Below are 13149 nucleotides of genomic sequence, written 5' to 3' on the forward strand. Positions count from 1 at the left end.
TAAGATCCAAATCAAAGCTAGACTGATTAGAAGTGAGCAAAAGAAAATTCTGCACACAGAAGTGCGGTCAAATAACAATACTTTTGACATTTGCGTGGTCAAATAATTATCCATTTAATTTAGTGCCTTTCACGTCAGGATGCCCCAAAGCGCTTTATGGGATTTGACTGTGAAGTGTAGTGACTATGTATTTTGAGGGCGAATGTTTGCCATTGCTCCAGAAAGTTGCCTGGGAAAAATGAGTCTTTTAATAATTATAATCTTTGCATTTGATATAGCTCCTTATCACATTGTGCTGTGGAGCGATTGTAATTTTTTTGTGATCAACCGCGGCAGCCAATTTGTGTACAACATCCCACAAACAGCCATGAAGCGAATGACAAACTTTTACTCAGGGAGATTGTTGGCCAGGACACTAGGAGAAACTCTCTTCTAAGATTACAGACTTCTGAAGCACAGATTATGTTCCTAAAACTCCCTTCACCATCACTTTACCCAAGAAAATTCACTGAAAATACTGGTAAAATATGTAGCAAATTTATTTTTGTAGCATGCTATGCATGGCATATACAGATCGAAAATAAATTATAGCTTCCAACTGGCCTTTCTAAATAAATACTTTAATTTGATTTATTATTAATTGATTTTATTAGAAACCTAGGTGTGCGCTGTTTATAGATCATCTTTGGGATCTATGAAGTCAGAGCTGTACTTGGGTGCCAATGCCAAGATTAAATCGACAAATTCGCTTTTCTCCGCACAAGCCCGGCACACCTCGCTCCAGTTATCCAGGATCCTTTTCAGATCAGCCACTCGCATTGTTGAGAGCTTAGCCCTGGTCAGATCCAACACCTTATCTGGGGAACAAGGACACAGCCGTTTAACCATTTAACCAATACAACATCATGCTTTGTTTAAGTGCTATGAGACGCCATCCAGCGCGGAGGGCGCTATATAAATACAAGTTGTTTATCACTGCAGGCGTAGACATGACATAATAATACAAATATAATAATAAAAATAATAACATTAAGTACAACTTTATTTTTCTACTTAACATCGTAAAGAGCTCTCGGAACCTGGTTTTGGTCAATTGGCGGATTGCTTTCTGGGAGTAATAATTCCTTCCCCCAAAAATAATGTGGTCCCTCAATCCAATTGGCTGCCGCGTTTCGCCCACAAAATAGTCGCCGCACTTTATATTCTGTGAAGCGCTTTGAGACGTCTCAATTACATGATAAGGCCCAATACCAAATACAAGGATTATTATTATTAATAGAGGGAAAGGCCGCTGCTGTACCATATCTGAGTTCACAAATCTGAGAGTCTTTCTTCTTCAGTTTTTCACAAATGTTAGTAACCGGCACGTGGGCACTCAGAGGACGGACGACTTCATTGATAATTCTGGTCGCTGCATCACTTGTTCCTCCAATGTAATAACACTGCAGAAAAAATACAGTTACATTTGATCAAGCGCCTGTCACATGCGGAAAATAAGGTTTACTGAAAGTGCAGTGTGTATTTGTAGAGTAAGCAAGAAGATACATCTTGTCTGATTCAGCAAAGCTGAAGTCATCCAGTTACTTGTCAGATAGTTAAACTCTTAACAAAAATCTCAAGAATGTAACAGGAACTCAACAACAACTTGCACTTTAAAGGGCCCTTCATGCGAGGTAGAGACTTGGAGCGCTTAAACTCACTCGTCAATTGTTTTAAATAGATATTAGATAGTGTTTGTGAAGTAATTTAGCTGCCACGTTTCACACACAAAATATACAGTCAATCCACTTTACAGTGTATTCCGTGAAGCGCTTTGCGAAGTTTTGACAATGCGATAAGGCCCTATACAAAATGCAAGGATTATTATGTCTTTTCTTTGTTGAATTTGAACCGGAATTCTGTGTCCACACTTTGCACACTTACCAGGCGGTTTTCCTTTCCTCTGGTATTCTCGCACATTAGTATTAATTCTGTTTCGATGTATTCTGGTGTGAATTCTACATCTTGGGCTTGCAAATATTTGTAGAATTTATCCAGGAATCCAATGCATACTGAGAACCAGAAAATATGAAAAAACAGTCAAAACTGGGAATTAAATGTCTCAGAAAATACTAAGTCTGAGATAAGTCTAAGCTTGTATTCTCACACACACACACACACACACACACAAAGTGAGCAACTTGTCTTTACTTGTAGAAATAAGAAGCTATTAATATAGGTTGAATCTTCTCGGTTGATAAGACATACAGGAGCTTAAGACCGATGTGGTCCTTTTGGCCTGTCTCAAACGTTAAAATGCTCACAAATCTCCGATAAAAGTGTTCATACAAATTATTGTAACACCAACAGAGAATGTCAAGGCAAAAGTACCCTATTTTCAATGGTAGCATTGTTAAAATATAGGAACATAAGTAGGCTATGTAGATTTAAAAACCTACTGTACAAATATATGAGTCTATACCATCATTCTGTTAGATCATGATCTGTATCTCAACTCCATTTACCCGCATTTGCCCCATATCCCTTAATATCCTGACCTAACAAGCATCTTAGCCACCTCAGTCTTGAAAATTTCAATTGATTCAGCATATACAGCCTTTTTGGGGGGGAGAGAGAGAGTTCCAGATGTGCATAGTTTTAAATTCCAAATTTAAAACTTTACACTGCCTTCATTTGTGAACGAATACAAGTAATTTAATCTTGAAAAAATCCCTTCAAATCAATATGAATCCAAAGTAATTTTGCTGAAGTCATTTGTGATAATAGCTATGTCAATTGCAAGAATCCAAACCAAGAAAATTCACACCAAGAAAATTTAGGGCTGAATGGACATGGAAGGACACGGACATGGAGAGCTCTCTCTCTCTCTCCCCAACTAGGAATTCAGTAAAATGTTATGATATATATTTGTATATGAGGTTTTTAAATCAACTATATGCCCAGCAGTACAATTATTCATTTTCTTTACAACAACAACAACCATAAATGACATTTACACGGAGGGTGACCTCCTCTGCGTGTGCGAAATTATATTTTGAGCTATTCCACACCAGGGTGAAATACTAGTAACAGTAATGGGAGCAACTTGAGGGGATGAATTAAGAGCATTATACAAGAAGTGCAATGGCATAACTTTAAAGTAAATCTGCTTAAATGTGATAGTGTTCTGTAGCAATGTTCCACCCTCTAACATTGGAGTTATCATTAAACGACAAAAAGGCATGGTTCAACGAATGTTCTGCATTATGGAAGGGTAATGCGATTATCCTGCACCATGCACTAGGGGTGGAGATATGATTTGCATGAGAAATGGGAAATTTTGTATTACAAACAAACAGAAACAGATTCATCAGATTAGGCAAACAGAGGAGATTATCCCCAAGAGGTTAGATAATTAACAAGATAAACTAAACCGTATTTTATATAGGATATGAATTCAACACTTTGTTAGGATTATGATTGGCGTTCCTACAAAAAGCATGTTAAAGACTTCACAGACACACACTCACCATGTACATAAAATGTTTATAATGCACCGCTTGCTGCACCCGAGTCTTTAGTATCTCTTCATGAATTTCGCTGCCTGTGTGTGCTAAACATGCTTACATAGGTCAGACACATTTATAACATGTTATTTGCATGATTCAAACTGCTTCACACAGGTTATCTACAAATGGCATACACCTCAAAGCATCAACTCTCTCAATGAGACATTTCCTCAAGACTGCCTGACTGCCCAAACCATTCTTTCTTCAACAAATAGAACAGAATTGGCAGGAAATACAGTTCTTTTGTTTAGCTGACAAATGTTCTCCTTTTGGGTTTGCCTCAGTTACAAAAATGCTGCAATGTACAATCGTAGCAAAATGAATTCAGTTCACTCACTGGGAATCATGATTCAGCAGTGGGATTCAGGTTCGAACCTTTGAAATGCAATTATTCCAATTGATTGGTGATTTGATAACGAGGGAGTATAAATTTAGCATCGTCACTGGAAGAGTTGAGGAGGAAGGTTAGGCGACTTCCCCACACAGAGGAATATTAGAACACAAAATACTTTGCTGCCAAGAGACTATTCGAGCTGGAGACTGAAACATTTATAATACACATTTGATGAAACATTCAAGAGGAACAATATAAAAGGGAACAGAATTGGGATTAGAGAGCGTGTATGGCTATAATAATAATAATCCTTGCATTGATATAGCGCCTTATCACGTCATTGAGACATGTCAAAGCGCTTCACAGGATATACTGTGTACATGTTTGGGTGAAACCTGTGTTTGACAAGCTGACACCAGCACGTCTCTCTATGATAATAATACTCGCATGGGAAACTTTTCAAAGCGCTTTTTGTAAAGTATCTGTAAAGTCCAGCGAACTCCACGTGACTGGTACAGCCCCATCCACGGCCAAACGTATATTTCTATAAACCCATTAATAATTGGGGCCAACATCCACAGGCTCAATGGGGGGCTCAAGTTTCCTTGAGGACGATTGCGAGGACGACTGTGTATGAAAAGCACGGGCGGCCAGACCCAAAGCGAGCTTTGCCGGGTCAGGCGGAATTATTATAAGATCGCGGACTTGAGGGACTCGTTACACAACGAGCAAATGTTATTAAGACGCTCGACGCGGATAGACATTGGTGAGGTCAGGGTCTCAACCACGACAACAACAACAAAATTACAGCGGTCTTTCAAGTCGGGGGGGGGACGTCCCAAGGCGCTGGACGGTCCAGTGTGCTGGACGGTCAGGGGGAACAGGCTCGAGGGGCTGAATGGCCTCCTCCTGTTCCTGCGATGCGAGGTGATTATTTATCGCCTCTCGACGCGATTTTTTTTGGGCGGATTTAATGAAAAGGTTTTATTTATTATTCTTATTGTTATTATCGGGGGGGGGAGGGGAGGGGGAGGAACAAATAGATAAAAGAAATTAATGAATAGTGGGAGCGAGTGGGAGGCGCGCACACACCCACACACACACCCACACACACACGCGCGAGAGAGAGAGAGAGAGAGAGGAGGGCGAAAGTCATCACCTCACAGGAGGGAAGAAGAAGGGGGGGAGACATGGCGGCGGCGGCGGCGTCGTGAGGAAGGAGGAGGATCTGGGACAGGAGGAGGAGGGGTGGGGTGTGGTACCTCACCTTCACAGTCGGCCTCGCTTCGCCCCGCGCCCGCAGTCAGCAGCAAGGGGAGGAGAGAGCCCCACAGACACCGCCGCGCCGCCGCCGCCGCCATTGCTTCGCTTCCCTCAGGAGAGACAGCGCGAGAGACGGAGAGAGAGAAAAAAAAACCGTTAAACGGAAATTATTCAAACACCAAAGCGCTTTTTTTTTGCCCCCTTGTTGCTAGGGCGAGTGACGCGCTACCCGCCGCCGCGCTGATTGGTCGAAGATATCCCGGGGTTGATTGGTCAGAATGGGATGCACCCTCCACCCCCTTCCCCGGCGCTGATTGGTCAGTGACTCCTTTCGCCACACCCCGCCCCGCCCCACGAGGCCAGCCGAGTCCGCCGATTGGTCCTCCCGGTGCGATCCCGGCGTGCTTCGCGCGCTCCCGCCCCACCGCCGGCGTCCTGTCCGGCAAACATGGCGGCCATCGGCGTGCACCTGGGCACCACTTGCTGCTGTGTGGCGGTTTACAAGGTATCAACCGCGATACCCGGGCAGCCGGACAGGGCGGGGCGTCTGTTTAGATGGACGAGCTGATGGCTGCGCTGTTTTTTTTCTTCTTCTTCTTCTACTTCTTCCAAAGCGCGGATAGAGAGTAGGGATCAGACTCTCTCTCTCTCTCTCTTGTCTCTGAGTTCAGAAGGTTGTGGGTTCAAGGCCTCACTGTCAGGGCTCGGAATCACACAGTCTAAGCTGACGCTCCAGTGCAGCGCTGGGGGGGGGGAGTGGGGGGCTGTCGCATGGCCGGAGACGCCGTCCTTCGGAGGAGCCGTTCAGGTGGACGTTAAAAGATCCCGCGGCGCTGTGGGGAAGAGCGAAGGGAGTTTCTCTCTCTCTCTCTCTCTCTCTCTCTCCCGGTGTCCTGCCCCACAGTCGAGGTGAAACCGGCCGCTCGCTCTACGGCGGTTTGCGGGGACGCCGCTCGTGCAACTGCTGCCCCGCTTTTCGCCCGCAAAACGCACAGTCGCTGCACTTTAATGGTATATCCTGTGAAGGATACGTTTCAGAACTCTTTAATGTCCACCTGAGCGGGTGGATATGGCAGACGTTCGCCCTCAAAACACAGTCACTGCAGTGTTATGGTAAAATCCTTGCTGCAGTTTCCTTCAGTGCATCGTCAGCTTATCACGGCTGGTAATATTCCCTATGTTTATATGGGGTGCAAACGTCTAACTAACTTGAATGTTTGTTGCCTTCCAGGACAGCCGGGCGGATGTTGTGGCGAATGATTCGGGAGATCGGGTCACCCCAGCAGTTGTTGCTTATAGAGAAAATGAAAAGGTGATGCAAAGGACGAGCTCTCTTTTGTGTATTTGAGACGCTCAGTGCACTGTTGAAATACCAGGATGCCCCTCGCTGATTTCAATTGCTTGTTTCAGATTGTCGGCTTGGCAGCAAAACAAGGCAGAATCCGGAATGCGTCAAACACGGTCACAAAAGTAAAGCAGATTCTCGGACGACAGTGAGTGCTCTTGAGCAAGTATTTGGTATAACTGTTGGCCGTAACGGTACATTTTACAGCAACTTACTGGACTGGAATAGAGCATTGCCAACCGAAGTTTTCACTGCATTCGCTGTGCTGTAACAGGGAGACCGCGCTAACAAAACATTTGATCGATAGGACCAGTTACCCATTGTATTTTGCCATTTTCTATAACAATGTGCTTCTAATTTGGCCTTTCAAATCTTTTTGTCAAATCTCATCTGCGTGATAAGGCATTATATCAAATGAAAGTATTATTATTATTTTGATGTTTTTTTCAAAACCATAGGTTCCAGGATCCCCAAGTTCAGAAACACGTGGCTGAAAGCAAATGTTCTGTAAGTACCACAGTATCAAAGCCGCTCTTGATTTTTTTTAAGTCGGGTTTCCTTGTCAAGATGGTGAGTTGAAATTGTTTATGAATGCTTTGTGTTGACTAGGTGATTGACAAGGACGGCAAACCTAGATATGAGATTGATACCGGTGAAGATCTGAAGACCATCACTCCTGAGGAGGTCACCAAGCTGATTTTCGAGAAAATGAAGGGTGAGTGAGAAAGTTCGCGGAAAGCAGATGTATTCTGTTTATAAAACAGCTGATGCGTTTTGCCCACAAATATGTAGTCAATTCACTTTACAGTATACTGTAAAGACGTGAAAAGCGCTATATCAAATGCAAGGATTACTATTATAAACATTTTCCAGATTAAAGACTCTGTATTGTTTCCATGATGCTACATTTTCTTGCAATGAACTGATGTCTAACGCCCAGAACGTATTTTCGTCACACCAGTTAATAAAGGTCGTTTTAGGAATCTGTTTTTTGTTTCACAAACAGAAACTGCTCATTCAGCTTTGGGTTCTGATGTGAACGATGTGGTTATAACAGTCCCACTGGACTTCGGAAAGAACCAGAAAAATGTTCTAAGGTAAACTGAGAGGCAGGTCATTTATCAAAGGTTTGGGGGGTGGTGGGGGAGGAGAGGTTTTTAATTAAAAAAATGCATTTTTAACTGTTTGAGTGCCAGGACGCCAGCAGAAACTCCTGTCTCCAGGGCCCGACTTGTTCTGTACATTTCAGTTCGCAAACATATGATTGTTACAGTACTAAAATAACTTGGACAGTTTAGTGTGTTACATCCTGCATCTAATCTATTCATGATGCTGACCTTGAATTGGGGAGGGAGGAGCAAATCCATTCTCAGGACTGACTTTCCTCGCATCAGATAGCAGGATTATTCCACTTCCAGGATCACTTTTTGAAACAAAACGATCTTTTTAAAAAAAAAGTTTACTTTTTGGTGCAACGCAATTTTTTTTGAGTTTCCTCAGTGTGAAATGTTTTGCTGTGCAGACAGGCAGCCCAGGCAGCAGGGTTCAACGTCCTGCGATTGGTTCACGAGCCGGCAGCCGCACTGCTTGCATTTGGAGTGGGACAGGAGTCGCCTACAGGGAAAAGGTAGGTCTTCGCTCGATTCTTCGAAGCTTGCAGCGCCTAAACCGTGCTTGATACGTTAAAGTGCGGAACTGTCAGATTTGCCCATCTCAAGACCCAGTTGGACCGCGACCAGTCACCCTCCTACCCCGACCCACCCTGCCCTCCAGCAACCCTCCTGATCCCAACCCCCTGTTCAGGTCCAGACTGTCCAGCGCCTTGAGACGTCCTCCAGACATGAAAGGCGCTGTACAAGTGAAATTGTTGTTGTATTAAGGCCCAATATGTTTTTTTTACTTGCCCATTTAGTGTATCAGCTTGCTGGCTGCTGTTCAGCTGATAAATAAATAACAGGTTTCTTTCTCCCAGTGTCCTGGCCGATAATCCCCCACGTAAAAAAATGTTTGCTGGTTGTGGGATCTAGCTGTAAACGCTGTAAAGTTCTATGTATCACTGAAGATGTTAAATACTAAAGCGTTAGATAAGGAATTGCGTTGCGATCTAAGATATTTTGCTTTTTCAAGTCGGTATGGTCAGGTCAATTTTTTCGTACAGCTTTTCCTACGTTACTAATTGTATTCTGTGTCTTCATAGCCACGTGCTGGTTTACAAACTTGGAGGATCGTCGCTGTCTGTGACAGTGGTTGAAGTGAACAGCGGCATGTACAGGGTTCTTGCCTCTAACACGGACGACAGTATAGGAGGAGAGTGTTTCACAGAGGCCTTGGCACACTACTTGTCTTTGGAATTTCAGAGGTAACTCACCGGATGATAACTACTATACCCCGAAGCTTTGTAACTCTCTCCCTCAATCCCTCCATGTCGCCCTATCTTTTCCCTCTTCTGACTGTAGAACTTCCACCTCGAAAGTGCTTACGGTCACCTCCTCCCTCCCTCCCTCCTCCAGGCTCGGCATCAGGCACCCTCCGCCACCGTTAAGCGCTCCTAGACGCTGCCCTGCATGAAAGGTGTTGTATAAATGTTGTAAAACGAGAGATGCCCTTGGGCTTTAACTGAAGTCTTGATTGGATTAAATATTCAAACCTCTTACCTTCACAGATTGTTCAGACAAGATGTCAAGCAAAACCCCCGAGCCATGATGAAGCTGGTGAACAGCGCTGAAGTGGCTAAGCATGCTTTGTCGACCTTGGGAAGTTCAAACTGTTTTGTCGACTCTCTGCACGATGGCTTGGACTTTGACTGTAATGTGTCCAGGTATTAAACACAATTACACTGTGTTGGGAATGAACTGTCCCTGTAGTTTTGGGTTTCAATCCAGACTTTAAAAGGCCTCAGGATTATTAGATGATGGTAGATGTAACAAAGGATTATTTCAAGGAACTACTCTTGGCTGAAATGATTACTGCAATTGATCCAGAGGCTGAAGTGGAACTCCACTCGTGTCTGTATTTTTTTCCCTCAAGTACGTAGTAAGATCCAGCAAATCGACAATATCGAGGCCATAAAGAGTGTATAGGGGCTATTCACTAGGATGAGAGGTTTACTGCTATAATGGGCCACCGTTACACACCGCAGAAACACCTCACTTCAAATGCCGACCGGCTTTTTGTGGTCTCTGTTAATATCACATCCTGCACCTGCAGAGCGCACAGGATGTGACATCAACAGCGACCCAGTGACCAACAGATGTTGTTTTTAAGTGCACAGGAAACCGTGTTTTGAAGCGAGCTGTGCAGTTTTCTGGACACATTGGATTTTTTTGCGTTGGTAAATGTCTGGGTTCACATCCCGAACGCCCTTTAAGCATGAGCCGTGTTTTATTAAGGCACATTATAACTGGGTTCTATTGCATTTAGGGCAAGGTTTGAATCTGTGTGCTCAACGCTCTTTACTCAAAGTATACAACCTATTCAGAAGCTTCTGGATGAAGTTGGGCTTGCTGGAAGTGACATATCTAAGGTAAAGAATCTTAACGTTTGCTGAAATGTAGTGGTTCTGTTGCGTCCTTCGGATGAGACGTTAAACCGAGCTCCCCGTCTGCCTGTTCAGGTGGATGTTAAAGATCCCGCGGAGCTATTCGAAAAGAGAAAAGGGTTTTCCCACAAATAAAATTGGGCATTTATTTCATGGCTGTTTGTGGGACGCTGCTGTGTGCAATTGGCTGCTGCGTTTTGGCCAGATATCACACAGTCACTACACTTTACAGTATATTCTGTGAAGCGCTCTGCGGTGTCTCGATGACGTAATGAGGCGCTGTATCAAATGGTTGGTTGCGACGACTCTCTGATTGGTCCAACCCAGGTGGTTCTCTGCGGAGGCTCGGCTCGGGTCCCCAAGCTGCAGCAGATGATCCGAGAGCTGCTCCCAGACGTCGAGCTCCTGAACTCCATCCCCCCGGACGAGGTCATCGCCATGGGCGCCGCCACCGAGGCCGCCATCTTGCTGGGAAAGGAAAGCATCGCGCCCGAGGAAGACACGGTCACCGTGGAGTGCTCTGCCCGGAACATCCTCGCCAAGGTAGGGGAACACCACCAACAACAGCAACTTGCATTTATATAGCACCCCTCGCGCAGGGCAGTGTTCCAGAGCTCGGAGCCCGACACAACTTTTATTGTGCAGCACGAGATAAAGATCTTTGTGATCTGTCTTGCTGGTCTGGTACAAGAGAGAAAAAAGTGTTACACATTGTTTCCATTAATAATTCCACTTTGTTGGGGTTATTACTTCCACAAGGGAGAAGGGATTCCTCCCACTCAGCTGCCGTTAACCCTCAAGGCTAAGACCTACATAGAGGTAGTCAAATGGCGGGTGTGCTAGCCAGTTAGTGTTTGAAATGGTGAGCTGTGTCGTATAAGATTGCTATACTCCAGCAGTACCTCCCCAACACATACCCCTAGGACTTGTCTCTGTGGCTATTGCTCTCTGGCATAAGGGAGGCAGGGTGGGTTCCTCTGGGGGTGTCCACACTCCTTAGAGACAGGTTTCCACGAACATATGGAACTCTCAGTTGTTTGGTTTAGATACTCGAGCCCGGAGATGGGTTTCCACCCATCTGACCCCAAAAAAGACTTGTCAGTCAACGAACAAATTCTAACTCTTTTGTTTTCTGTAGGAGACTGACGATGCAGGGACTGACGTGTACACTGTCGTTTTCCCATCGGGCACGCCACTGCCGGCTCGAAGACCCCACACTTTTCAGGCTTCGGGGGACCTTTCCTCAGCCTGTCTTGAGCTGTATGAGTCTGAGGACAAAGGCTGCAAGCAGGAGACCAACAAAGTGGCCCAGGTGAGAGGGGTGTGCATTTCCTTCTGGGATTGGTATACCTGCCAACGTGTCACGTACTGAGCGTTAAGCTACAAGATTTCTCCCTCCTCTTAGGAACCAGGAACAGGAGGAGGCCATTCAGCCCCTCGAGCCTGATCCGCCACGGTGCGGCAGGCTGGGTGGGTGGGATGTGGACATGTCGTATTTTGTTTTGTAAAAGGAGAGGCAACCTTTTGACTTTATTTTCCTTTTTGTCACATTAGATTGTGCTGAAAAACCTGCAGAAGAAGGAGGACGGCCCTCACAATATCGTAGCTGTACTCACCATGAAGAGGTAGGCTTCCCCGAATGGAATGGAATGCGCACTTGGTCTCTCTGGAGGGCCGCACCCGCCTTGCGTGTGTATTTCTGGAGAGTGTTAGGCGCAGGTTGGGGAGGGGTGGAATCTTGGAGCGTGTGTTGGTGTTTAACCGACTACACCCCACATCCCTTACCATTGAGAACAACATTCTGTTGCCAAACTCACCACTTGGAGCCAGCTCTTACCCCCAAACTACTCCGTCACATCCCCCGCCCCCCCCCCCCCCACCACCACTACTCACTCACCCAAAAGGTGGATAGTAATCGAGAACCTTTTTAAGCGGTGAGGGGTTTGTTTCGGTGCTGCTCTGACTTAGGGTAAATTGATCTTCATTCAGCCGTCTTTTCTTCATTTCTTTTAAAGGGACGGATCGTTGCACGTCACCTGTACGGAACAAGGAACGGGCATTTCAGAAATGGTCACCATCGATGCCGTGTCGTAGTAATGTCGGGGAAGAAATCAGGACTGTTATAATAGAGACACACCGAACAGAGACACTTAGCTCCTGTCAGTGTTTCTGGGACTATGTGAAAATTAGGTCTCCAGAATAAACCTCTCCATCCTCACTCTTCTCTCCCCTTTATTTGTATGCTCTTCCCTACCCCTCCCCTCCTGTGACATCTGGACCCAGCTCCCGCTCAACCATACGAGTGTTGACTGTTTAAATGCCGCTTGTGACTTCAAAAAGGGTCGGCAGACAAACGGTCTAAGTAAGGCCACTCGCTATAAGGTGTCTTCGTGCAGACTGACCTCCTTCCGCGTTCACCCAACAACGACAATAAATTAATAAGAATCCTCGCATTGGGATTGTGCCCGGAACTGCAAAACATTTCTAAAGCACTTTGCAGGTAATTGCTATCGACCGCAACTTGCATTGATATAGCGTCCCTTCACTCACGCTAGCATCTTAGAGCACTTAAATATCGCTAAACATTACAGACATTAAGGACGTGTGAGCCATTTATAAACCCCAGCGGTAACATTATTATGTGTGCGGTGTGTAAACTGCATGTAATCAATGGGCAGGGGAGGAGAGAGAGTTATTCCGCAGTTACCTTGGGGCTGCATTCTCGCGAGTCGGGGTGACGGAAATGAGGTTCCCTGGAGGAGATTCACTTCCTGATGTACTACTGACGTGGAGATGTAATTCCCCTCTGTTTCCCCCCCCCCCCCCCCCCCACAAGAAAACTATGCTCCGGTGTAAACATGGGTGCGCAGAGGGAATTGCACGTTGCCTTAATTAAGTGGCTAAACAAGTGAAAATGTTGCTTTCTTAAAAGAATAATTAATAAACCTTTGCTTTGGATATTAATTGGCCAATTAAGGCTTCCGTGAGGGTTTTAAACAGACGGCGACTCCAGCTGTCTCAACAACATGGGGAGGTTACCTGCATCTGGCAAGGTCCCTGTTAGGGCAGTGGCTCACAGGGTTAACGGGAGCTGAATGGGAGGATTATAATAATAATAAAT

At 45.3% G+C, this 13149-nt stretch overlaps 2 protein-coding genes across 2 annotated transcripts; one reads left to right on the plus strand and one right to left on the minus strand.

Moving 5' to 3' along the window:
• Positions 1–515: 515 nt before the first annotated feature.
• cdnf (cerebral dopamine neurotrophic factor) lies at positions 516–5275 on the minus strand. Its single transcript, XM_042335519.1, has 4 exons — positions 5150–5275; positions 1924–2051; positions 1301–1442; positions 516–857 (listed from the first exon to the last, which is right to left on the minus strand). The coding sequence occupies exons 1-4, from the start codon at positions 5241–5243 to the stop codon at positions 673–675; spliced, it is 549 nt and encodes a 182-aa protein (XP_042191453.1). The 5' UTR covers positions 5244–5275; the 3' UTR covers positions 516–672.
• Positions 5276–5589: 314 nt separating this feature from the next.
• hspa14 (heat shock protein 14) lies at positions 5590–12245 on the plus strand. Its single transcript, NM_001292799.1, is given in 14 exon segments — positions 5590–5650; positions 6377–6457; positions 6556–6638; positions 6949–6997; positions 7100–7205; positions 7497–7587; positions 8013–8117; positions 8688–8849; positions 9153–9308; positions 9911–10013; positions 10356–10571; positions 11167–11340; positions 11583–11653; positions 12044–12245. Coding segments are annotated over 14 exon segments (1533 nt in total). The 5' UTR covers positions 5590–5593; the 3' UTR covers positions 12123–12245.
• The last annotated feature ends 904 nt before the right edge of the window (positions 12246–13149 follow it).

This window comes from Callorhinchus milii, unplaced genomic scaffold (genome assembly GCF_018977255.1).
Source record: "Callorhinchus milii isolate IMCB2004 unplaced genomic scaffold, IMCB_Cmil_1.0 Scaffold5, whole genome shotgun sequence".
NCBI classification, from domain to species: Eukaryota; Metazoa; Chordata; class Chondrichthyes; order Chimaeriformes; family Callorhinchidae; genus Callorhinchus; species Callorhinchus milii.

Bases quoted from the DNA above. Each gene is read 5' to 3' on its own strand.
- cdnf (XM_042335519.1), bottom strand. From the start codon at position 5,243: ATGGCGGCGGCGGCGGCGCGGCGGTGTCTGTGGGGCTCTCTCCTCCCC. The intron at 2,052-5,149 runs GTGAGGTACCAC...TCTGGTTCTCAG, and splicing joins AAGCGAGGCCGACTGTGAAG to TATGCATTGGATTCCTGGAT. The intron at 1,443-1,923 runs GTAAGTGTGCAA...TTTTTTCTGCAG, and splicing joins GAGGAAAGGAAAACCGCCTG to TGTTATTACATTGGAGGAAC.